The 24593-nt window shown below is 37.3% G+C and overlaps 1 protein-coding gene across 1 annotated transcript in view; it reads left to right on the top strand.

The window, feature by feature from the left end:
- The window catches only part of LOC136678998 (sentrin-specific protease 7-like), a 40413-nt gene that overhangs the window by 5564 nt on the left and 10256 nt on the right, over positions 1–24593 (top strand). The window contains exons 4-17 of the mRNA XM_066657235.1: positions 978–1124; positions 2278–2351; positions 3818–3990; positions 5142–5367; positions 8084–8175; positions 9944–10072; positions 12578–12611; positions 14260–14463; positions 14873–15120; positions 16873–16991; positions 19598–19714; positions 20057–20176; positions 20260–20352; positions 21260–21399. Coding sequence (XP_066513332.1) covers positions 978–1124; positions 2278–2351; positions 3818–3990; positions 5142–5367; positions 8084–8175; positions 9944–10072; positions 12578–12611; positions 14260–14463; positions 14873–15120; positions 16873–16991; positions 19598–19714; positions 20057–20176; positions 20260–20352; positions 21260–21399 — 1916 coding nt within the window. The remainder of the gene's footprint in view (positions 1–977; positions 1125–2277; positions 2352–3817; positions 3991–5141; positions 5368–8083; positions 8176–9943; positions 10073–12577; positions 12612–14259; positions 14464–14872; positions 15121–16872; positions 16992–19597; positions 19715–20056; positions 20177–20259; positions 20353–21259; positions 21400–24593) is intronic.

The following is a 24593-nucleotide window of genomic DNA, read 5'->3' as shown; positions in this document are numbered from 1 at the left end:
TCTCCTGCAAACTCTGTACAGGCGCTGCTCCATACCTGAAGCATGCAGAACATTTCCTGCTGTGAGAACGGGTTTGAAACAGAAAATCTCCCTCTGTGTGTGAAAAGACCACCTGCAAGCCCCTTTTATCAACCCGAAGGGAACAGGGCATTGGCAAACCATCAATTATGTATAAATTCGTTTATTCCTTTACGTGATTAATAAAATGGTGCTGTACAAGTTCTCAGTCAGTCCAGACAGCCTTTTTTAATATTTTGAACAAACCTGCTCTCTGGTCTTCTGGCTTTTATAATTTCAGTCAATTTGCCAGATTTGTGTAATGTTAAAGAGAAGACCTTTACAGATTTATTTTATAGGGACAGGTGAGATGATTTTCAGTATTGTAAAATACAGAGCAGAAAATGAAAGGCTTGTGGATCACAAAAATATCTCCATACATGATTAAGGTTTTTTAACATAAATGGTCTGAGTAACTTTCTACATCTGTCCAAACCTCCAGTAAAACATGGTAATTTTAAGCCCAAATTGGCTGCTGCTCATGGTGAATTGCATTTAAGCCACAGTGATGTACAGAGCTTGAAGGGGTGTGTGGCAAAATATGTCCCAAATTTACTCTCAGTACTTAGCTCCCTTGGACAGTTGTATCTCTTTTGCTCACCCTTTGACAGCATCATCAAAGTGCACATTTCAAGGCCTTGGGGCTAAGTGCAGTTATTGGGACAAGAGAGTTGACGTTAAGTCTGAAAACAGCCACCAGATGGAGCACTTGATTTGTTTTAAGTATAGCCCATTTAAAATGAAGTTTTGTTGGAGTATATTGAGTTTACTAGCCACAGACCAGTGGTGAATGACATAATGACACATGATGAATTTTCCTTGTGTTATATTTGCAGTTTTGAGTGCAGTATGTTCTCTGCCATTTGTTATGTAAAGTGTGACATCACCTAAATGAATAAATCATTGTGTGTGTGTTTCAGCTCTATGCTGTCAACTCTGGAAAAGTCAGAGGTCAGAAACGTTGCCAAGGTGAACGGGACACTTGTTAGAGCAGGTGGAACCTCTAACTCCAGGCCACTGGCTCGGACCCCTGCTGCTGACAACACGTCCATCTCAGATCAAAACAGGTGAGAGATTTAGGTTGAGACTGAATGGAATTTGTAAAGAGAAGAAAACATGAAGAAATGGAATAAACAGAGAATTACTCAAAATAAAACGTTCTTTCAGAAGAGCAGCAAAACAACAGGTGTGTGTGTGTGTGTGTTACACTGTGTTTACATTACTACAAACCAAATTTTCAATGTGTTCAGTGGAGCAGTGGAAAAATTCTATCATTACTAGCATGCTTTAATGGACGGCAGAGGGTTAATAAGTGTTTATTAATAATATTTATAATAATAATATTTATTTATATTGCACTTTTCATTTAGAGTTCATAATCTCAAGAAGCTCACATAAACATTAGAAATTTAAAACAACCATATACATGTCACAACCATGTGCGGTACTGTGGCTTGATGCTTAGCACGTTTGCCTCCCAGCGCTGGGATCTTGAGTTCAAGTCCCATCTGGGTGGAGTTTCCATGTTCTCCCCGTGTATGCATGTGTTTCCTCCGGGGTCTCCGGTTTCCTCCCACAGTCCAAAAACATGGAGGGTAGGTAAATTGGCTTCTGTAATAACTGTCCTGCTGTGTGACTGAATGAGTGTGTATGTGAATTAATGTCTGTATGTGTGAGTGAATTTGTGTGTGCCTGGATATGGATTGGCACTCTGTCCAGTGTGAAACTCTAGTGCCCGATGCAGTTCTGCAGGTGGACAGTCGTTCCTGGTTGAGAGTATGTTGTGTGCTTGTCGGATTGCGTGTAGAATGGAATGGTGTTCTGTGCAGTGTTGATTATCAAGTGTCCTTGGGTATCTAGAAAGGCGCCATATAAGTGTAGCGATAAATAAATAAACAAATAAAACCTAAAAGTAAAAAGCCTTATAAATATGACAGATCAATTTTAGCTCAATTTTTTAATTTAACAAAGAACAAAGTTATATATTGATAAATCAAATAAATACAGCAATTAATATTAATACAGATACATAATGCTGAAGTTGCTGAAGATGTTTTAATTAATATTTTTTTTAAGGGCAACATGTTAATGCAGCATCAGGGAATATATATATTTGGTGTAAAAAAGTGTGACCATATGTATATTTGTTCAAATGACCATTATATATTATTGAATAGCAAGTTCAGACACTTACAGCAGTGGTGTCTGTGTGTGTTACAGATGGAGGCCCAAGAGAGCATCAGACACTTTGTGTCAGCAGGGCAAGGACACTCCTGCCATTAAGAAGCTAAAAGGTAAGTACTAATTATTCACCAGTCCTCTTTACAATAAGTGTGGAAACCCTACATTATTTTCCAAAAGGCAGCAAAAAATTTGTTTGTAAGTGATTACTATTTGGCATTTGCAAAGGGCAGATGTAGATGAAGGATCGAACTGCATTGTAGTCCCTGAGTGAAGCAGTTTATGTTCTCTATATCGGGTTTCTCACGTGCGAGTAACCATGTTTGCAATAGTGTTGGTATAGAATCACTGACATAATCACATACATCATTACTCTCAGGATGACAATACTTATTCAGTATTCAGACAGCGCCTTCAAAACATTAACAAAATTAATTGGGAAAAAGTGTCTGCTGTTCTGTTATTCTCCAATTTGAACTGGTCCTGTGATATATAAATAAATCCTTATTTTAATATGGGTTTAAAAATGTTTCTTCTTTGAGAATTTTGTTCCTCTGTTTTGGTGTTTTAATTCTCATTCTGAGTCTTAGTTCCTTTCCATTTTAATCCTGGTTTATCTTCTATTGAGACTTGTTTTCTGTCATTTTCTGCCTTGGTTCCTCTGTTTTTGAGTCTTGGATCCTCTTTTCAGGAGTCTCTTGTTCTTGCTCACATAGAACTAGAATGCAGGTTTCTTTTAAAGCTAATTTTTGCCAGTGCCACTGTAAAATCACAGTACATGATAAAATATGATTAAGTTTTAGTTTCAATGTCTGCTATGCTTCACTTATAGTTGGAGGGGAAAAGAAAATAAAGATATTTCACATTTATGGTGTTAATGTTTCCATGTTTTCTCCAACCATACTTAACGCACTTTAGTGTAATTAATAATGACGTACATAGTCAGTGGAAGCCTAAGGTTGGCCTACAAATCTGCCATGAATTAGCAAGGACCTAATGAGGGGGAAAAAATGTACCTATTAATCTCTCTCTCTCTCTTGCTCTCTCTATCTTTTTGTATGCTCTACATTTTGCTGGAAAACTGTTGAATTTTCCTGGCCGTGCAGCACTGATAAAGGCACAAATCTTAACTTTTTCAGCTTTATGGACCTGTTAAACAAATCTTGCTGTTTTCATAATAAAGTTATATCTTTTTTTCTCTCCCTTTGTCTCTCTGGCAGTATTTAAATAATCTTCTCCAGAAGTACCTGAATGTCAGTGGATAGATATTTACTGATGTATTATTCATAGAATAGGGACCTAGAACTGGTTAAGTTAAACTAGCAGTCAGTATTTCTCAAAATATTCTCCTTCATGTTATGAAACTTTTTAATATACTGATATAATAAACTTTATGCTGATATTCTGAACTATGGCCTCCATATGGGAGGCCTGTTCTATGGAACAGAAACTGGTTTGTTCAGGAACTCGTGAATTAAACTTTATAGGAAAAACAAACATAAACACTTATATTCAAAGTATAATTTGCTAACTTTGGTGGTATAATGAAACTTCTGACTGCTTTTTTCCCTCTTTGCAGGATCTGGTCTTGCAGAGACATGGAAAGCTTGGAGGATGGGGAGTGAGGAAGATGAAGATGGAGATGTAGACAGAGACAAACATATTTCTCCAGTAAAAGAAGAGAAAAGATCATCCTCTGCTGCAGTGAAACAGCAAGCATCAAACAGAAGCCTTACATCCGTACCTCCAAAAGTGATACATTCTATTTATAGTGTTCTTGAATGCCTTAGATTACTACAATACTGTGGCTGAAGAAGTTATGGGCTTGAACTCGGCTGATGGTTTTTAGCTTGTGCCAATGAGTTAAATTCTTAGAATAATAAATCGCACTGAGTGGTTTTACACCTGTAGTTCTTCTGCTTTGGTCAGAATCAGGTAGAGTTTGTAAACTTGGGCTCCTGTGTTATGGACTAGTGCATATGTCTGTTCTATTTCTACGATGAGGAGCTACATTTGTCCATATCTATATTTAAATGCTCTGCTGCCTTCAATATGCAAAACCCAATGAGCTGCTTTTCTCAGATTTGCTGAGTACACCTGATAGTTGTGTCTGACTGGGGAGATTGGATCATGTTCTCACCTCAAACTACCTGCTCCAGAGTTTGAACAGAGACCATCTTTTCTCAAGGGTCTCAGTACAGTTTTTTTGATCCACAGCTGAGTGTGATTGCTGAGTGTGATCTGCCTCAACTAACCACATCAAGGGTGAAAATGAGTTAACCAGATTAAACCTACGTTCAATTAACAGTTTGAAATAACCCAAATCTGTTTTTGTTTTTTTGTTTTTTGCTCTAATGTGACACAAGTCTTATATTTTTAAGGCTCTGTGGACATGTCAAATGTGATTTTTTTCAAATCTGATTTGCGTTAATTTTGTATGTGGTCTTAGATCAGATACGAATATGAATGCATATTTATTTATTTATTGATTTTTTTTTGCCTGTATACATGCCCTTAATGTTGTGGTCCTCAGGTCCATTTACATGTATGAATGTGAACCATCAGGACAGCCAAATCTGATCTGGGCAAAAATAAAATCTGAATTGACAAACGATTTGTTCTTCAAGTGATGCCTCAGAGCAGACAGATGCTCATGCTGTCATGCATCACAAGCACAATGCTAGCCAGTGCAGATGTCTGTTAATTGTATAATTTCCTCCTTACTAATATGATGAACTACCATATAAGGCTGTTTGAAACAGTATAGATATGTCAAAATTTGAAATAGATTTGATTTTATGTGTCAAACTACACATTTTACTTCCAAATGTCTCCCGTAGTTGGCTGTGGTAAATAAGTTTGGATGAAATGTGTTCTCAGTTATCTTTTCTCTGCTTTCCAAGGCTGTAGAGGTCAAGGGGAATGGAGAGAAAGCACGGACAACTTCTAACCACACCACAAATCAAGAAGAGCCAGAGAAGCTTGTAAAGACACCCGGAGTGAAAACTGCTCCTTCCTTGCTTGTCACAAAATCCAAAGATGATGGGTCCTGCTTCAGAGGGAGGCTAAGTCTAAGACACTCTTATAAAACCTACCAGAAACGAGCCAAGCCTAGCTCAACAGAACCCAGTATGTAGATTTTCCTCTTATTTCATTCTTTCTTTCCTTGTGTTACTCCTTACTATATATATATATATATATATATATATATATATATATATAGTAGAGGTTGAATTTGTCCATTACTGGATGAAGTTACTTGTATATTGAGGCAATATATTACACCCTCTTGTCATAAAGGCTGGTATTGCTTTAATAATTTAGAAAAGATACATTGAGTAATAGAGATTAACAATATTGAATTTCTTTATTATTGAAGTTTCATGTGTTTGGAAAAAGGAGGAATTTGGAAGTGCTACACCTTATTTTGGAGCATTTGAAGTTTGAATCAATTCTGTTTGCTTAAGTTAACCTATTACTTTCCACACTTAAATACCTTGCCCTTATAACCCCATAATCCTGCTATTAGATTCATATTAAGTATTGGATAATAAGTATTAAGATGCCCTGGAAGATAAAGGGTTTAAAAACAGGATGGCTTTGGTCACATGAAGATATAGTCTCTAAGCTGAGAGTAGGTCAGGAGAACAGTGTGAAGTACTTCCTCTGGGGATGACGATGATCATGATGATTATAGTTTGGAGAGAAGAGGAAGAAAAACATCAAGTTAAACTTCTTGACCTGCTCAGGTTAGAATAGCCCTAGTAACCCTAGATTTTATTGTTCTAGATCCCGCATAAGACCATCTAGAAAGACGTTGTACCTGACCACCAGAACATGCAAATCAGCTGAAGTTTAGCGGGTCTGGGACTGGCCAGTAATTTAATGAGAGACCTACAAGGGCTCTTTTTTCTGCATTGCAGGGCAGAATGCTTCTGAGCATGGGTGGTAACTGTTCTGAGGGCATTTGCTTAGCCCTGTTTTACTTAGGGCCACAGAAATGTTCTGTGGGAAGGCTTAAATTGTGAAGGGATGTGCTAATTGGCTTTGTTTTTGCTGCTCAAACAGAAGTTATTCTACAACGCAGTAATTTTACAGTTAATTGAAAAGTAAAACCTCTCTATGTTTAAATTTTTTTTTTTATTATATGATGTGTTAATAGCTATAAGATACCTTGACCACATGAGTACCCCTGTTGGCCACATATCTTGCAAGGGTCCACAGATGGGCAGCACCTTTTTTGCCGCTTTTGTTCATGGTATACACAGAGTGTAAAGAAGCATAATTGCATAATTATTACAAGATGCCACACATTCCTACTGCTGATTTACAAAAAGAAACTGTAAATGGGCCAAGAGGTGCAATACAGCACGGAACACTACAGAACAGACTAAAGAAGCGTTCAGCCCTGCAGTGGAAAAGAGCAAGGGTGGCTGCCCAAATAGGTACTGGTGAGGCCAACAGAGTGTGCAGTTCCTGTTGTCTGTCTGGATCCCAATTTTCAAGTACAGTGATGCGGACTTGGTACTGAAAAAATGATGCCGCACTTCCGATGAAACATAAAAGTTAGATCCTAGCTCTGAGATTATAAAACATCCCTAGGCATTTGCTTGAAAAGAGTCCGGGGGTTATCCCATTCTCCTGGCACAATCTGCCATTGTGGTCATCTCTAGAATTCCAATAATCCCCATAGTCAAATGGCTTATTCATTCCCTCTCCTCAGCCAAATAGCTGTCATTTGTTGTGGAGCAGATTGACTGCTGTTGCATCATCCAGGTGGATGCTGCACTTTGGTGTTGTTTTTAGGCTACTCTCAAATGTCCCAAAGAATGCAAAGGGATTTGAATGTCTAGAAAAGCACTGTATAAGACCAAACTATCACCATTATCAGCAAAGAGCAGGTATTATTTTGGCGGTAGATAATTTCTTCAGCATGGCATTGATACTGACATTGTAGATAATTTCTGTGTAAATCATAATAAATTAACTTAAGCGAATACAGAAAAACAGCCCTTACTGTGGGATTGGGTATTCCAAGTCAACACCAGTACTGAAAAAACAGAAGGAGGAGAAGGTAAAGGAATAAAGGTGGATTGAGAAGACAGAGAAAGAGTAGAGAGAGTGAGCAAATGGAAAAAAAGAAAGAAGACATGGATTAGCTGTGTCCCTGTATCTCTGTAAAATCTCAAAGTGCTGGCGGGTGCAGCCACTTAAACTCAGACTTTTTTTTTTGTATATATATATATATATATATATATATATATATATATATATATATATATATATATATATCTGCCCTTTAATTAGCGGTTTCTTGAGGCCATTAGGGGGCAGTGTGATGATGCAGCTCCATGCTCCATTTCTAAGTTTCTAAAGGGGGAAAATGTAATTGTAATGGTTAAAAACAAATAATAATATGATAATAATACTCGTTCCCTTATTACTTATATTCATTCTCAGCAATGGCTGAATTTGGTTTGGTCAACTTTCATTGAGGTTATTTTGGTGTGACGGGGTTCATTGTAGAGATATGTGATGATTATAAGAATCAGGCTTCTCCATATCTACAACACAACAAATGTAACGGGAACACACCAGTGCACCTGCATGTGTCTTCTGAGTTTTATATTTAAATCTTGGTAATGGTAAAAAGGTTGCATTCAAAAAAACATTCAAGTAGATTTTAAAGGAATATATCTAGTTTCTTTTATTGCGTCTGTGAAAAGTTATGACTTGGAAATTTGGTAAATGGATAGAATTTTCTCTTAGGGGATATAAATATAACTACTTAACTTACTTGCATAACCTTTAGTGCATGTTTTGTAGTGATATGTATTTTTTACAGTTGTACTTTCCAGTGGGGATGAAGATGAAGGAACAAATGAGGGAAATGATGATGCAGGCAGCACAAGGGCTCAGCAGAATAAAAACCCTCAGGTGAATGCTTCAAACACTGGGTTTTAAAAATATTACTTTTTAAAGACATAAAACATGAAAAAACCCCTCATATTTACAGTGCATTAGTACATTGATTTGACGATCTGGATTGACTACAACAACTACAACAGACAAATTGTGAAGTGAAACAACCCAGTAAGATTTTATGTTGTTTGCCTAAGTAAGAAAGCATGGGATAAATCAAGCCATTCTGATTGTGTGCGGCACCCTATGTAGAGTGCAGAGATTATAGGATTGTCCCTTCTCCTCATCTGTGTCTCTGTAATCACACTGCTGGACCTGTGCTTATGTGAGAGAATGAAGATGAGGTTAAACAGAGCAAAACAAACACAATGAGCCTGGATAAATAAATATACACACAAAATATTGTGAATGTAATAACAGCAAATAAAGAGAAACAAGTAAATGGCAAAAACCAGAGCTTCTGCTTCTCACTCCTGTGCTCCTTGCACTGAACTGAGCTGTGGCTCTTTCTCTTTTAAAGAACAGGTGCTAAAGCCGGTCATTCTGAACAGGGCTGTTTAGACAGGGTGCACACTCTGCTGCGTTATTTGACCCTTGGGATACTTTAAACAAATTATGTTATAGAGGTGAAAACAAATGTGCATTGTGCATCACATATCACTGGGAAGGACAAAAAAGTAAAGTAGGTTGATTTATGCTTGTTTTTAACCAGAAATCAAGATTTGTGACAGATGAAGCAGAATATATATTCAGTGTAAATTTTGGTCATCATTACACAGTTAAACATCAGAAGTTTACTATGCATTTAGAGATAATGAAATATAAATGATAGAAACTGATTTGCAGTGCTTTTGGGAGCTTATAAATGTACAAACATGATTTTTTTAGGTAGAGGTTTACTCATAGAAAAACAACAACGCATGTCACTTGACCAGAAGCACCCCTACTGTTGTATGTGTGTGTAGGTGTTGATCGGACCAGTTCTGAACTGTTATTACGCTGTTTATTTGGACTTATCAAAGTCTTTTGTTAGGACTCATGAGCTCAGTGTGAGGTTTGTTTAAAGTAAAACAAGGCTTGTTGCCTAGTCACAGTTGGGGGTGCCTACCTGTGGTCAGTGATGAAGGATTAGGAGTGTGGGTGAAATGAGAAACAGATTTATGAAAGCAGGTGAGTACAGAAAAACAGAGAATAGAAAATGGTCAGGATGCTATAGTGTTACAGTTGCCTCATATTTGTGCATCTGCGAGTTACGATTTTTTTCCCCTCCCCCAAGGTTTACAGAAAAAAAAATTAAAGTATTTTAACCAAAAACTTTCTGGTTTTGAGTGGAATCTACATCACGTTGGTACAGATCAACACGTTAAGTCTTAAATATTTTTTGATTCATTATATTTAAAGCCAATATGCTTTTGATTAAAGATGAATATGCTTTGGCTCTTATGGCACATTCTAATGGAAGCTTTGGCAGCAACCACCAAACCCCAGTCTGCAGTTTCAGCACAGTTTTAGAGCTGGGGTTCACAACAGAAGGTTCCAATGGTGGGCTGCCCTGTAGTCTAGGACAGGATAATCAGACCAGGCTAATAATACCAGCACTTTTCACTGGAAGATGCAATGGGATTTTTTAAATAGTTGGATGTAGTGTTTGGGTCTAATTCTTTTCACTTAAAGCATCAGGAAAATATGTGATTTGCATGCAGCTGTACTTCTAAATGATAGTCACACATAAATGTTAGTTGTTTTTATCTTTGTTCTTAATGACTCTTTCTCGCTTTATCAGAAGACCAACCGAAATCAAAGTGGACCAGGTGAAGAGTCAGAGAAGACAGAAGCACCCTCTATTTTGGAACTGGCCTTCTCAACTCTGCACTTTGGCTCAGCATGCTTTCATTCCAATGGACCCATTGTGGTGCGTATTTTTTGTGTGTGTTTGTGTTACATGGATTTTCAAGGAAAAATATTCTTCAAGCAAGTGTTAAAGTATTTATCACAAAATAGCAATCTTTAAAATTAAATTGTTTAATCATTTTGAGGGAATTCTGTTGGTCCACTGTTTCACACAAAGTAAATTATATCCCCTTTACTCAAATGATATACAAATATAAAAATATATACTTTTTTGCTAGTATAATATGGAACTGGTTTTTACTGCTTAGGTGGTCAGCTATTCTTCCACACTTGCGCTCACACACACACAACCACAGAGGCGTTGGACACTCTGTTCTGTTTTGTAATGAGACGCACGTTTTTTCCAGTATTTTAATTGTCTGCAAAATTTAAACTGAACAGACATTGTGATGGAGGGAGAACAAGATGTAGAGAAAAACAGTTTGTTGACTTGTTCAAGTGAAAAAAAATCGAAAACATCCTGTACAGAGAACACACTAATGCTCATTGTAATGCACAATTACTTTTTAATGGCTGAATTGACCATACTATTATGCTATGCTATTGATTATCCTATAGAGTTATTATTTATTTTTATGTACTCAGCAAAGATATTTGGTAGTAAAATCTTTATGTATAATGTCATCATGAAATTAAAAAAAAAAAACATATATAACACACACATACACAGATCAGCCATATGAGTAAAACCATTTATATGGCCCGATTGTATGTTCGGTTTTTGTTTTTTTCAGCGTTTTAATGGTTAACTCTGCTAAAGATATAGCATTGTGTAGGGTGTTGGAGAAAGAAACAGAGAGGAAACTTTGGGGGTGGCAAAAAAACAAAACAACTAGAAAACACCCAGTGTGTTACACTCGCTGCGCTGTGCCAAAACATATTAAGCACTTAATCCACTACGAACACTAGGAGTGATGGAAATGTGAATGTTTCATGAATATCATAAACAGAACACTGAGCAGAACACTGATCAAAACACAGATCAAGGCCGACTGAAACATTGGGACACATTATTGTTAATCATCCTCATGTGTCTGTAAACACTTCAAGAGACAAAAACAAAGTGAATAGTTTTCTGTGTTTTTTCTTTTTTAAACCCTAACTTTAATAAGTGATTAGAGGCTTGTGCTTGTGCAGGCCAGTGTCCTGTGTTTGATTAAACTCTGTTAGCATGAGTTTAACGAGGAAAATGGTTGTCTAACAACACCTTAGTAGGTCAGTGTGTCACTCATAAGCAAATTAACATTGAAACTTTTCTACAGAACGTAAAACAAGTTCACATTTGGCATTCTCTATATATTTTTTGCAAATGACTCGCCACATGAAGCACACTGTGGTCACTGGCACTCTGTCTTCTTTGCTTAATGCAAGGACAAACATTTAATTTTGTTAGTGTCATATTTATTTTGCTGAGAAATTTTACCATGTGGTTTCCTTAACAAGACTAATTTAATTTCAAATGTAGACATTCTATCTTACTCTTTTCTCCTAGGCTATTGATGACATGTCCTGATAAAACCAGATGCCTTTCAAATTAAAAGCTCTGTAAACTTATAAAAGTAGCAGTAGTGGTGTTTTTTTTCATGAAGTAAAACAAAACCAATCCCAATTTCATTTTTAAGTATGGAAAAACATTGAGGATTTGTGCTCTTATCAGCTATCCAAAGTATTTTTGTCCACTTTTGCAGTTTACTTTGTCATACCGAACCAAAAACTACAGACCTCATGTCTAGAATTTGATATGACAAATTGGTACAGTTACTGGAGCCTTTTGTCGTTCACAAACCCAAGGAGAATTTGTACAGCTTCAAAATAAACTGGTGTAATTTTATGAGCTGCCATTCTGAGTCATATATAACAAATGTGATCCCTGCTTTTACAAAAGGCTAGTTTGTGCTGGAGGTCTGTCTAGCCAGTCAGCACTCTGCAAGGCTTACACATCATGTTTAGTCCCTACTCTTCCTGCTTGGAGCCACAAACAAGCAGGGACTAAAAATGACCTGGATCTAGGTACCAGCTCCAAATTTGCATAGTGGAAAAGCAAACATGCAGAGGAGATATTTGGAACCATGCATTGGAAACGCGCCATTTGTGTCAAGTCAAGGCTGAAAAGCTCAACTGAATGTCTATGACCTTCGATCCCTTGAACACCACTGCAATAAAAAAACAATTACTCTGTGATTAATATTGCTGTATGAGCTCTTAGACATATTCTGTCAGAATATGCATTTTTTAAATTGCATACAGAAGTGCTTACTATGTATAGTAGAAATGTTGGGGTGGCTGCGTAAAACTCCTACCACAAAATACTGAGAAGCTTCTATTAGTTGTTTTTATGGACAAAACAATAAACCCACTCTAAGTATGTAAAAACTTCAGTAGGTTAAGTTTCATACTGAAGCTGCCTTCTCATTTGGATGGTTATTTACTGCCTTCTCAATTTATTACATCCTGCACTAAGGATGATGATGATAATTATGTTTTTCCTGCCTGTCTCCTCTTACAGATTACAAATGAGAGTATCTCAATACCATTGAAAGGTAAGAAACTTGGAAGAAAGCGAGACAGAGAGGAAGGTATGTACCTTGGATAGAATGAAATTGATTAAAGGGAGAGAGCTGTGGATGTTTGTGGTCAGCTGGTTCCAATGTTCACTAAACATTTTAAAGCCACGGTGTTTATGGAGCCATGATGTTCTCGTCTAGGAGGCGTGTTCATGGGGTTACAGAGGTTGAGTTTTGGAAACATGTGCCTGGATGATGTGTGATTGGGAAAAGAAGAACAATCTGTTTGGCCTCTGATATATCTGGAGTAATGTATGCTCCTTAGGCCTACACAAGACATTTCATGCTCTTTCAGTAGTGTTCTAGCAAAATATCCCACAAGGCACCATGATGGTGTTATTGGGAGTAATACTTAACAGTATCTAAGGTCTGACAAATACTGGTTAAAAATACTACTTAAGTTTATTACCATTAAATGGTTAAACCCACAGCCCCCAGTAATATTGAGTCCCAAGTCTCCAATGTGAAAGCCTCCAACCAATCACTGAAGGCTTCATTGTGTGCAGAGAGCTTCCTGACCAATTATAGATGGCTTTTGGATAATTGGGAGGAATCAAAATGCTCACATGCTCTACCTAACCTTAATTATTTTGTTTAAAATTTGCTTTTGTTAAACTTGTGGTGGGGTATATTATAAAACCATCCACAAGATAAAATCATGCATTCATTGTGTAAAGAACACTGCAGTTTACATAATGTGGCACCAACTTCGACACTAGCAAATGTTTGCACACCTCCATATACATGTATATGATTGCTTTATAATTGTATTCTGTGTTTTACTTCCACTGTTTAGAAAATATACTATCCTCTCTCTGTCTCTCTCGTGTGTATGTCTTATGTTAAGAAGGCTCAGCTTAAACCTCTATTTATGTCTGTGACACAGAGGTGAACCACAGGGCTTATTTGCATGTCTGCAGTCCCCGTGCCCAGAGTGGTGTGTATGTGTGGGACAAAGAGGTTAATGGGATGTTCTAAGGATTTTAGATACAAATGTTACAGATGTTTCAAGAATAAGGAGTCAGTTGTTCATGTGGATCCAGAATATATATTGTTTTTATTAGTTTTTTTATCGTTTTAATTAGAATTAGAGAATAATTTAGACTTTTTTGTAATGTCCTGTGTTTTGAAAAATGGAATTAAATAAGGTGTGTGTTTTTAATGCAACATATATGACCCTGCCAAAAAATAATTTTTATAATTATATTTTTTCTTTCATTTTATGGTATCTTTCACATTTCATTATAATTATTTAACACAAATTGGAAAAATATACTGCAAAAATGCCAGAGAAAATGTTTAAATAATCAATTTTCTTGAATTGGTTCAACTGAGTTGATACAAAGAACCAGCAAAAAATATATAAATTGTTTATGAATCACAAAGTGGTTAAACTTCACTATGCTTGATCTATGAGGTCTGCAGAAAAGTTAATGATTAAACTCACTATGACAACTCTGCATGTTTAACCTTACTATGCCCACTCCCCTTTCTCAGTGGAGTGATTAAACGTTGCTATGCTTGGCAAAATCCTTTACTAGGCTGGCCTTCTCAAATATTTTCTCTCTCTCTCTCTCTCTCTCTCTCTCTCTCTCTCTCTCTCTCTCTCTTTCTCTCTCTCTAGCCGATGACGGTGTTGTAGTGGTTGCTGTGGTACCCTCTGAGCTCCATGGTTATGGTGTATGGGATGGGGCTTTAGCAAATGATGGAGTTCTGCTGTCTGTCTCTCGGCAACCTTCACCTTCCCTCCTCTTCCTCAGCCTTTCAGATGCTCAGACAAGACTACTGCACACAGAACTCTCATGTATACACCCCCCACACATATCAGGTGAGCTTCTGTCTGAAACACATCTCAGAACAGGTTTGACTCTGTGGGAGGGCTCACACTGTGTTTTTTAGAAACTGGCTGTATTTTCAATACAATCCCAAACATATTCAGGGATGCTGAGGGGGTTTCAGTCAGTTGGTTAGAGAACACCACTAGCCTCTTTGCTTATTCTTTTTTGAATTCCTTTTCTCAGTGCAGTCATGTTAAGATCTACACATATTAAGCCCCATAGCACTGTGTTACCTGCTCACAGTGGATGGTCATAAACCTGTGAATTAATATATTTTTAAGACCTGAAGATTGATTTCACCAAGATGTAAGATTTAACTGCTGTTTATCTGATGGTGACAGTCTTGGTGCAACACCAGGTTTACATGGCTGGTAATGTTCCTCTCCATCAACTCTCTAGGTCAACCTTGTCAGTTTGTGTTGGTGACGTTGGCCACTCAGTTGGACGAGCTGCGGGTGGCTCAGTTGGCTTCTCTGATGGATGTGATTGGTCTTCGTTATGGACTATCGTTTTTGGCTGTTCCTCTGTCATGGTCTGAAGGGCTGAATCTTCTCCACTGTCACCCTCAAGGAGGTCAACTTCTAACTCTGCTCGGTCAGGGAGATAGTTTGGATGGCCAGTCTACTGAGCGAGAGAGGACCAATGAGGTAATATATTTATTACATGGAACAGCCACTGACATTTTAAAAGCTTTCATAAATTAATCCTTGTGCTGTTGGTTAACAATTTCTTGCCAGTGACAGAGATAACTGTGATTGTTGGAGTGGCAAAACTTGAGAGGAGGGCAAGTAATAGTACATTGCAGAGCTCACTATAAAGTACTTTGTCACTTAAGTCAATGTTTTTCACTGAATATTTCGTATAAATTGAGTGTTCAATTATATTCCTTATACTCAACAGTGAGGACTGATCTGAAAGTAAAAATAAGATCTGTGATCGAAAAAAGATATGAAACTAAAAAAAAAATCTGAATATGAAAACATAAATATGCAACTGAAAAATATAAGACTTCAAGTGAAAAATTATTTTTTTAAAATCTAGTATTGAAGCAAAATTCTTTTTAAACTGAAAAATGTCATCCTACGCTTATTTTAATTGTGAATACAGTGTTGTATTTTTCAAAGTTCAATCTCAAGATTTGAACTTTCAGTTTCAGTTTTTTTTTCTCAAATGAACAAAACTTTTGACCATAATTTAGCTCCATATCAATGTAGCTACTTCATTGGCAAGTCATATGCTTTTTATTTGTTAACTTTGTTCATCTGCTAAAGGACAGCTCTGAATTCTTGCTGAATACATTTGTAAAGTAAATTGCAAAAAGCTCTTCTTTCTTCTAGATGTTTGTTTTTGCTGCATTCACACAGTGCTGATGCTGCCACTAAGTCTGTCTTTCTGCCACTCTGTGGACATAACTGCAGTGACACATGGCAGCTGTGACGTCACGCGCATAGCCTTATAAAAATGATTAAACCTAAAGTGTTATCAACAACACTATAACACTAAATTGAGGGTTGGGTTTCCCTCAGGGGGCGGCACGGTGGCACAGCAGGTAGTGTCGCAGTCACACAGCTCCAGGGACCTGGAGGTTGTGGGTTCGACTCCCGCTCCGGGTGACTGTCTGTGAGGAGTTTGGTGTGTTCTCCCTGTGTCCGCGTGGGTTTCCTTGCGGTCCAAAAACACATGTTGGTAGGTGGATTGGCGACTCAAAAGTGTCCGTAGGTGTGAGTGAATGTGTGAGTGTGTGTGTTGCCCTGTGAAGGACTGGCACCCCCTCCAGGGTGTATTCCCGCCTTGCACCCAATGATTCCAGGTAGGCTCTGGACCCACCGCGACCCTGAACTGGATAAGCGGTTACAGGTAATGGATGTATGGATGGTTTCCCTCAGATTGTGATGTGTGTTTTTGTCTGCAGTGATGTAACACTTATCTGCATACATCTGTTAGTGTGTATCGTGGTTTAAGTGCAAGTTCTAGGTTGTACGTCATGTCTTTCTGTTTTCTATTTTTTCTCTGTTTGTCTTGGTGAAAGTGAAAGTACGACATCTCTCATTCTCTTTGTCTTTCTAACTGTTTGTTCTTTAGCTCTTGTTTTCTTCTTTTCATTCGGTCTTTACTTTGGCTCAAGCAGTTCCAGGATGAACAATCTGATTCCTTCCCCCTCTTTCAGTCTCTTGTCTTGCCACTACCTATTTCTTTCTTTCTTTCTTTCTTTCTTTCTTTCTTTCTTTCTCTCTCTCTCTCTCTCTCTCTCTCTCTCTCTCTCTCTCTTTCACTCACTTTCTGATGACCCTCTTCTGTCCTCTTCAAGTTCTCTTCTGGAACTTGGATGCTTTACTGATATAGAGATAAAGAGAGATAGGTATAAGTGTTGCAGTTGATCTGATCTGATTGATTTACAGCACACTCCAGCTGATATCAGACCTTGTCAATCAGAAGGGGTTAAAAAGGCCAGTGAAGGGATGAACACAAGACATTCATCACTGCGCAGTCATTCCAGACAACAAACCCAGCCACGAAGGTAAACAAAAACACACACACAAAAAACCCAATGCACACACCCTGCTTTTACTTGGTGTATTATTGCCAAAGCATCCTTGTGAGTCAGTGAGACAAGATATATAGTTTGTATGATACCAACATTTGCATAAAAGCATATTTTTTTTCTATTTCTTCTGTGAGAGGGATTACATTTTTTTCACTTGGAAAATCAGCAAGCTTCATTAGAATAGGGACTTAAACCTTTGGCAGGCAACATACACACACACATTCCAGATGATGTGGATCAGCTCTTTTACAGTAAGAGAGAGTGTCTAGTCTCTGTTTTCATTTCAGTTTGTATTAAGTATAATTATATAAATATAATCCTTGACCAGATTTCTCAATAAAGCCTAGTTTGAATTGAGCTAGTTCGAAACTCTGTTTGATGACAGTGATTACTGTATAAGCTGACTCAACTCGTTCATGCTTTGGTTGGAGCTGAAGTTCTGGCCCTTGGAGAAAATATTTCCATGTCACAGCTCTAGAACTTTCCATGAGACATTTATTTTTTTTATATTTATAAGTTTCCACTGAAGTTTTGAAGTCTGGATTTGACTTGTAAACCTATATTAGCATGTTATTGAATGTTAAATGGGAAATTTATTGTCAGACAAGTTGTCTGAAAAGAAACAGTCCCAGGATACAAAGTGTTTTTGATGGATCTTTCGGATCTTTTGTGTGTGACTCTTTTATTAGGGCTGCAAATTTGGTTTAGGAATCATTATTCCAATATTGGCTTTTCCCAGTGCTTACAGTTTATGGCCAATTTTGTAAATGTGTTTATAAGTAGTTTTCACCTTTCTTCTTATTTAACAAATTCCTCTCTTTTTGGGATGGCTTTACTACAAGAGGTCACAGCATTTCTATTAGAATTTGATTGAAGCCCTTATAACATTAGTGGGGTCAGGTACTGATGTTGTGTTATGGTGATGTAGTTATGGATCACAAGCTCCAGCTCATCTCAGAGAAAGTGTGTGGAGCGCCTTCACTACAGAGAACAGAGTTCCAATGCTACACAGCCCATACCCCCGTCTGGTGGACTCAGAATTGGTTTTGGACTTTAGAGCTTTGCCCAAGGACCTGCTATCATTCAAGCATTTGAATTAATCAAATATCAAACATAGATTTAAAAAAGATTACTTATTAGTATTATTCACCTTAACAGAGGGCGGCACGGTGGCGCAGCAGGTAGTGTCGCAGTCACACAGCTCCAGGGGCCTGGAGGTTGTGGGTTCGATTCCCGCTCCGGGTGACTGTCTGTGAGGAGTTGGTGTGTTCTCCCCGTGTCCACGTGGGTTTCCTCCGGAGTTGGTGTGTTCTACCCGTGTCCGCGTGGGTTTCCTCCGGAGTTGGTGTGTTGTTCCTGTGTCCGCGTGGGTTTCTTCCGTAGTTGGTGTGTTCTCCCCGTGTCCGCGTGGGTTTCCTCCGGAGTTGGTGTGTTGTTCCTGTGTCCGCGTGGGTTTCTTCCGTAGTTGGTGTGTTCTCCCCGTGTCCACATGGGTTTCCTCCGGGTGTTCCGGTTTCCTCCCACGGTCCAAAAACAAACCTTGGTAGGTGGATTGGCGACTCAAAAAATTGTCCGTGTGTCCGTCCGTGTGTCCGTCCGTGTGTGTGTCCGTGTGTGTGTCCGTGTGTGTGTCCGTGTGTGTGTGAGTGTGTGAGTGTGTGTGTGGCTCGGTCGGTCGGTGAAGGACTGGCGCCCCCTCCAGGGTGTATTCCTGCCTTGCGCCCAATGATTCCAGGTAGGCTCTGGACCCACCGCGACCCTGAACTGGATAAGCGGTTACAGAAAATGAATGAATGAAATGAACTGCAATATTTTCGAGAGCAGTATTTTAGAATGTTCTAACAATATTAAATAATGTAATGAATAAATAAATAAAAGGAGAATTAATTAACTCATTTATTTAATTATTAAATTTTGAAATAAAGCTTAAATAATTGTATGTAATTTATTTAATCATTATTTAAATGTGCATTATAAATATTTGATTAATTGTATTATTTAAATCATTTAAATTATTTAACTGTTTATATATGTTAAACACATATGTTTATTTAATGTGCCTTGCAGTTTTGCACTATGAAATAATTAAATCTGTCAACGTCATCCATCAGTGGGCAGGCCTAACTCCAATCCAGTCAGATCAATAGCCTGCAATTGGCTAATGATAGGATCTACGTAAAATCTAGCCAATCAATCTGACTGGATCGGAGTTAGGCCTGCCCACTGACAGATAATGGATAATGTTGACAGATTTAATTATTTCATAGTGCAAGGAGCATGAAATAAATATGTAAATAGTTAAATAATAAATGTATAGATTTAAATAATACAAATAATAAAATATATAAAATACATGTGTAAATAAGGATTAAATAAATCCCACAAAATTATTTAAGCTTTATTTTAAAATTTAATAATTAAAAGAGTGAATTAATTAGTTCTGCTTTTATTTATTTATTTATCCATTTAATTATAAAATAATGTCAGAAAAAACCCTCCATATTTTTTCCTGTATTTAATTTTTAATGAATAAATAAATTATAATATAATAAATAAATAAATATATATTTTTTAAACAGATTGATCCAGTACCCTCCACCTCCTTCCAAAGGTGGCATCACTGTGACAACAGAGGACCTGGAGTGCCTTAGGGACGGAGAGTTTCTGAATGACGTTATCATAGACTTCTACCTCAAGTGAGTATGTTTTCTCTGTGAGGTAATTGGAGATAAACAGAAGTAAATGTAGGTGAGTGTAGCTAAATGGAGGTGAGTAGGGACTTGTGATGAATTGAGGTGGGATACATTTAAATGGTGGTGATTGGAGGTGAATGGGTATGAGAGGGGCTTGAGTGGAAATGCATGAAACTAAGTGAAGGTGAATGGGAATGAGGAGTGAATGGATATGAGAGAGGGTGAATAGAGTTGAATAAGGATGAGTGTAGTTGAATTGAGTTTGGTGGAAATAAATGGAGGTTAGTGGGCATAAATGCAGGTGAATAAAAGTAAATTGAAATGACTAATTCTGTTTCCTTGAAGGTATCTGCAGCTTGAGAGAGCAGATGAGGATGTGGCCAACAGATCCCACGTCTTCAGCAGCTTCTTCTACAAACAGCTCACACGCAGAGACAACTGCAATGAAGAGGAGGCTGGTGGCACGTGAGAAAATGAGACACACACATACACACACACCCACACACACACACACACACTTATGTATAAAAATGTGGTTTTCCTTACAGGGCTCAGTACAGACGCCATCGCAGAGTGAGAACATGGACCAGACACGTCGACATTTTCAGCAAAGATTACGTCTTTATACCAGTCAACCAAGAGTGAGTATCTGGTCTCTCTCTCTTTCTCTTAAAGTGATTCCATAAACTAAAGACCCAAAAAATGTGTTTTATATCAAATTGGTCAATATTCCAGGGATGTATATGATAGCCAATGTAACCAACAATATCCTTTAGTCATTGGACAATTTGTCTAACAACATCTGAGTCTGACACATGAACACACATAATAGTCACACTGTGCTTGCTTTGGGAAGTGTAAAGAATGTTTGTGGTTTTCTGACTATGAACTAATGTTTATGATGCCAGTGTGTTGGTGTGCTGATGTGGGGATTGGTATCATTTTCTGGGGAAAATGACTAGCAGTACATAATACAGTATGTACTTTTAAATTTGATTAGACCACCCCATTTTACTACATCCCAATTTCCCCCGTGGGATCAATTAAGCACATCTGCCTACATCTGTTTGCATGCAAAGTTAGAGTCAGAACTTCCCAGATGTTTAATAAGAACAGACAGTGCCCACTGAAGTGTAAGGATCCAAACTGTCACACTCATATCATTCTTCTCTCAGGAAATATCAATATTGATGGGTAGTGAGCCAGTATCAACAGAAAATGTTGGATTGGAAATACATTGAATCTCATGCAGTTCTGTAACAAGACTTAGTGGACGTATGTTCCCTAGTAGAGAGTTTTGAATAGTTTGACCATTGTTGGGTTTTTTAAATTTTTTTTTTTTTTTTACTCATTTTAAATGAAAATTGATATATAGATATCCGCCAATCCTCAAGATATCTGTATCATTAGTGGTATCAACAATATATTCCCATCTCTAGTATTAGGGATATTATTATTATTATCAGTGTTGTTTTTATAATTATTATAATTAATATTTTCCTCTGTCCAAAGCACACTGACTATTTCTGTCTCTGTCTCTCTGTCCAGAGCTCACTGGTACATGGTGGTGATCTGCTTCCCTGGTCTCCTACAGCCTGAATCTATACCGTGTTTGGCTTCAGTCGATGGTCCTAGGGCCACACATAAACAATTACACAGAATCCCCTGTACTGGTCAACACCAAACAGGTGCTGGACGCATTATGCTCTCCCATAGTTTGGAGAGAATTTCTTATAGAAAATTATTTCCATGGGCCAGTCATTTTCACTCATTCAAGACCAGAGGCCATATTACAGAAACTTCCTCATCTGAAATCTTGTTCTACCTTCCTTGGAAATTAAACATTAGGACTGAATTAGGGAAAGTAGTTTTACAAAACAACTGGTCCTAACTTTAGAAGCTTACCTTATTTTCTGATACGTACAGTACTGTGCAGAAGTCTTAGGCATCCAAGACAATTATATATATATTTAAACTAATGAATTCTCAGTAAGTGTGGTGCTTGTATAAAGTTACATATAATCACTGTAAATACAAAAAATAATAATATAAAACAATTAAGAAATATAAGATTTTTTTTCTATAAAGTAGTAGGTGTGAGTGAGTTTGAAGAACAATGTTTTGTTCAGATTCTCCTTGATTGCATGAATTTGTTAAATCAACAGCACACATTATATAAAATCATTATTTATTAACCGGTAAAACTAGGTATTGGATGAAAACCTCAAATAATACGGACTGCCACGAGGAGAGATTTGGAAAAAGTTATACCAAACCAGCACATTTGCACACAGAATATCACACTTTCTGGAAGTGTCCTTGGGATTGTGAAAGGCACTATATAAATTGAACTTATTGTTAGTGATCGATCGCTATATCGGCCGGCCGATTTTTGGCATTTTTTATATAATCGGCATCGGCTGATATATTAGCGAAAGAGGCCAATATTTACACAATGCACAGAGGCAATGCTGTGGGCAGCTCCGACATTCTGGCTGTTAGAGCGCCCCTTGCGTCCATTTTGCCATCTTACAGGCAGACATCATTGAGCATTGAGCATACAGGAGTACAAGCCTCCAACCTGTAGCTGCATGCCGTCTCATCAGAGAAAACAGTATGAATTATTTTTTCTTCTTCAGCTCTCACTATTTGTTACTGGCTGCTCTTTGTAACATACACTCAATAATCTGCATCATAAACGGAGTTGATAGTTGTAACTTAGAAACCCAGTATTATTTAGCCTCTTATTTCACTCATTGGTCGGCGGCACCTATAAAAAAAAAAAATCACTTGTTAAATCCGTCAGTATATCTCAAGTACCAAATTTGACAGTTAATGTACCAAATTAAAGCTTAAAGTCACTGATTTTCATTGATTTAATCATTTTATATGTAATCTCACTGATAAATAAGTATTTTTGCTATGTTATTAAAATTGTTATGAAAAAATATTAGTGACAGTACAGATTTTCAGATTTTTCATGTCGCCATATTTTTTTTGTTTTCAGTGCCTAACAGACCCAGACACCTAAAGAGACTCAAATGGTTGTATTTGGCAGACACTCACTCCACAAACAATATTCAAGTCAATAAACATGTTTCAAAGCTTAGATGTCTTTTACTAGTTACATTTCCCCCACTGAGGACATTTAAATGCAGCAGGGGATGTGGGGAAGGTTGCCTTGCTCTACAGCCAATAAGAGTGCAGCTCTCGCCTTTTAACACGTCAGTCTTCTAAAGGAACACTGTACTTGGTGAGAAACAGGTGTAAACATCAGAAATAAACTCAGTACATCAGAATAAAACACACCATAACTAAGGGGTTTTACAGTTTGGTGAGGGGTAAATGGCCACTTGGTGAGGGACAGGAGACGAGTTTCTCATAGAAAGTCAAGAAAAACACTAGGATGTTGACATTAGATCTAGACAAGATATATGCACTGTATTTTTGCAGTAAAAGTAATTATTTTCCTTATGGAGAGCTTGGGGTCTAAAGAGACATTTGGAGAGGTCATCTGTCCACTGTCTGCTCCAGCTTGAATATCTTCAAATCAGTAGGAGGTATCAACTCTAGATTTTACCTGATGAAAGTAGACTCCTGGAGACACAATTGTAAAAAGAAAAAAGTAATGGGACTCATGAAGAGCAGTTTATAGTCACTAACGTTTTTTTTTTTCTCAAAAATAAGACAAGCACCTACATTTTTTTTGTGGTTTTCATAAGCTGTTGACCACTTCATATATATTTCAGGACCTCTAAATGTTTTTTTTTTTTTTTTTTTTACAAATTTGAAGGGTTTTCTGTAAAAAGAAATCATGATAATGCCTCTAGTTTATTCACTGCTTGAGGAATGGGAATATTGGGTTTACATATTGGCCATCGGCCACTACTGCTGTCTAAAAATCGGCATCAGCCATCAATAAACCCATATCGGTCGATCAATACTTATTGTTATTATTATTATTATTATTACTGGAATAATGTTATTTGGTTTTATTCTACTGTTGGGCGTTATTTGTTGTTTGTTTGTTTTTTTAGCAAATAAAAACCTACTGCTCAGATAAATAGCTTTTTAAATCTCATAATCTCTGGTGCCTTAAACTTTTGCACAGTACTGTACATAGTATTATAGAAGCATCCCACACTGACAAAATATCCTAAATATAGTTTTACGTTTACTGATTCTGCTTCTTATCTTTACCAGTCCAATCTGAACTTGAGACAATAAGATAGGATGTTTCTGTAGTACAGCCTCAGGCTTTCATCTCTTTCAAAAGAGGAGAAACATGAACATCCAGCTGAACATTAAGTGTTTAAAATGGTCTCTCAAATACAAATACAGGTAAAAAAAAAATGGTAATCTAAACCGGAGATAGCAATAGCAAATATATATTTTGTTTACTGTTCAAAACAACCAGTACAGATACCTTGTATTATATGGAAATATGATAATAGTAAAATAGTGTTGCATCAGAAATAAATATTTTCATATATTTGAAGATATTATGCCCATATTGTGCCGTGCATGTACCCCTCCACCATGAGTGAATGTTTCAGATATTTGCATTTAGGCCAAAACCCCCTCAAAGGTTTGAAATGTTAAAATATGCCGTTTGAAGTGGTGTGTTTTCAGTAAAAGCCATTTTCTTGTATCCAAACAAATAACTACAGAGGCAGGGGTTTATCTTTTTAATGAAATCATAAAATATCCAGACATGAATGCAGTGTCTACTTCTTTTATGAACTGACCTCTGAGAGGTAAAGGGCAACAAGCACCAAAAGTTAGGGGATAGTTCATTGTTGACTTATATCAATTAAAGAGCTAATATTATAAGGAGATTTTGTTTGTTTACAGGGGAAGGTTGGGCAATCCTACTGAAATC

This window comes from Hoplias malabaricus, chromosome Y (assembly GCF_029633855.1).
Source record: "Hoplias malabaricus isolate fHopMal1 chromosome Y, fHopMal1.hap1, whole genome shotgun sequence".
NCBI lineage: Eukaryota > Metazoa > Chordata > Actinopteri > Characiformes > Erythrinidae > Hoplias > Hoplias malabaricus.
The sequence above is the reverse complement of the archived record's forward strand: the minus strand, read 5'-3'. Positions and strand labels throughout refer to the sequence as shown.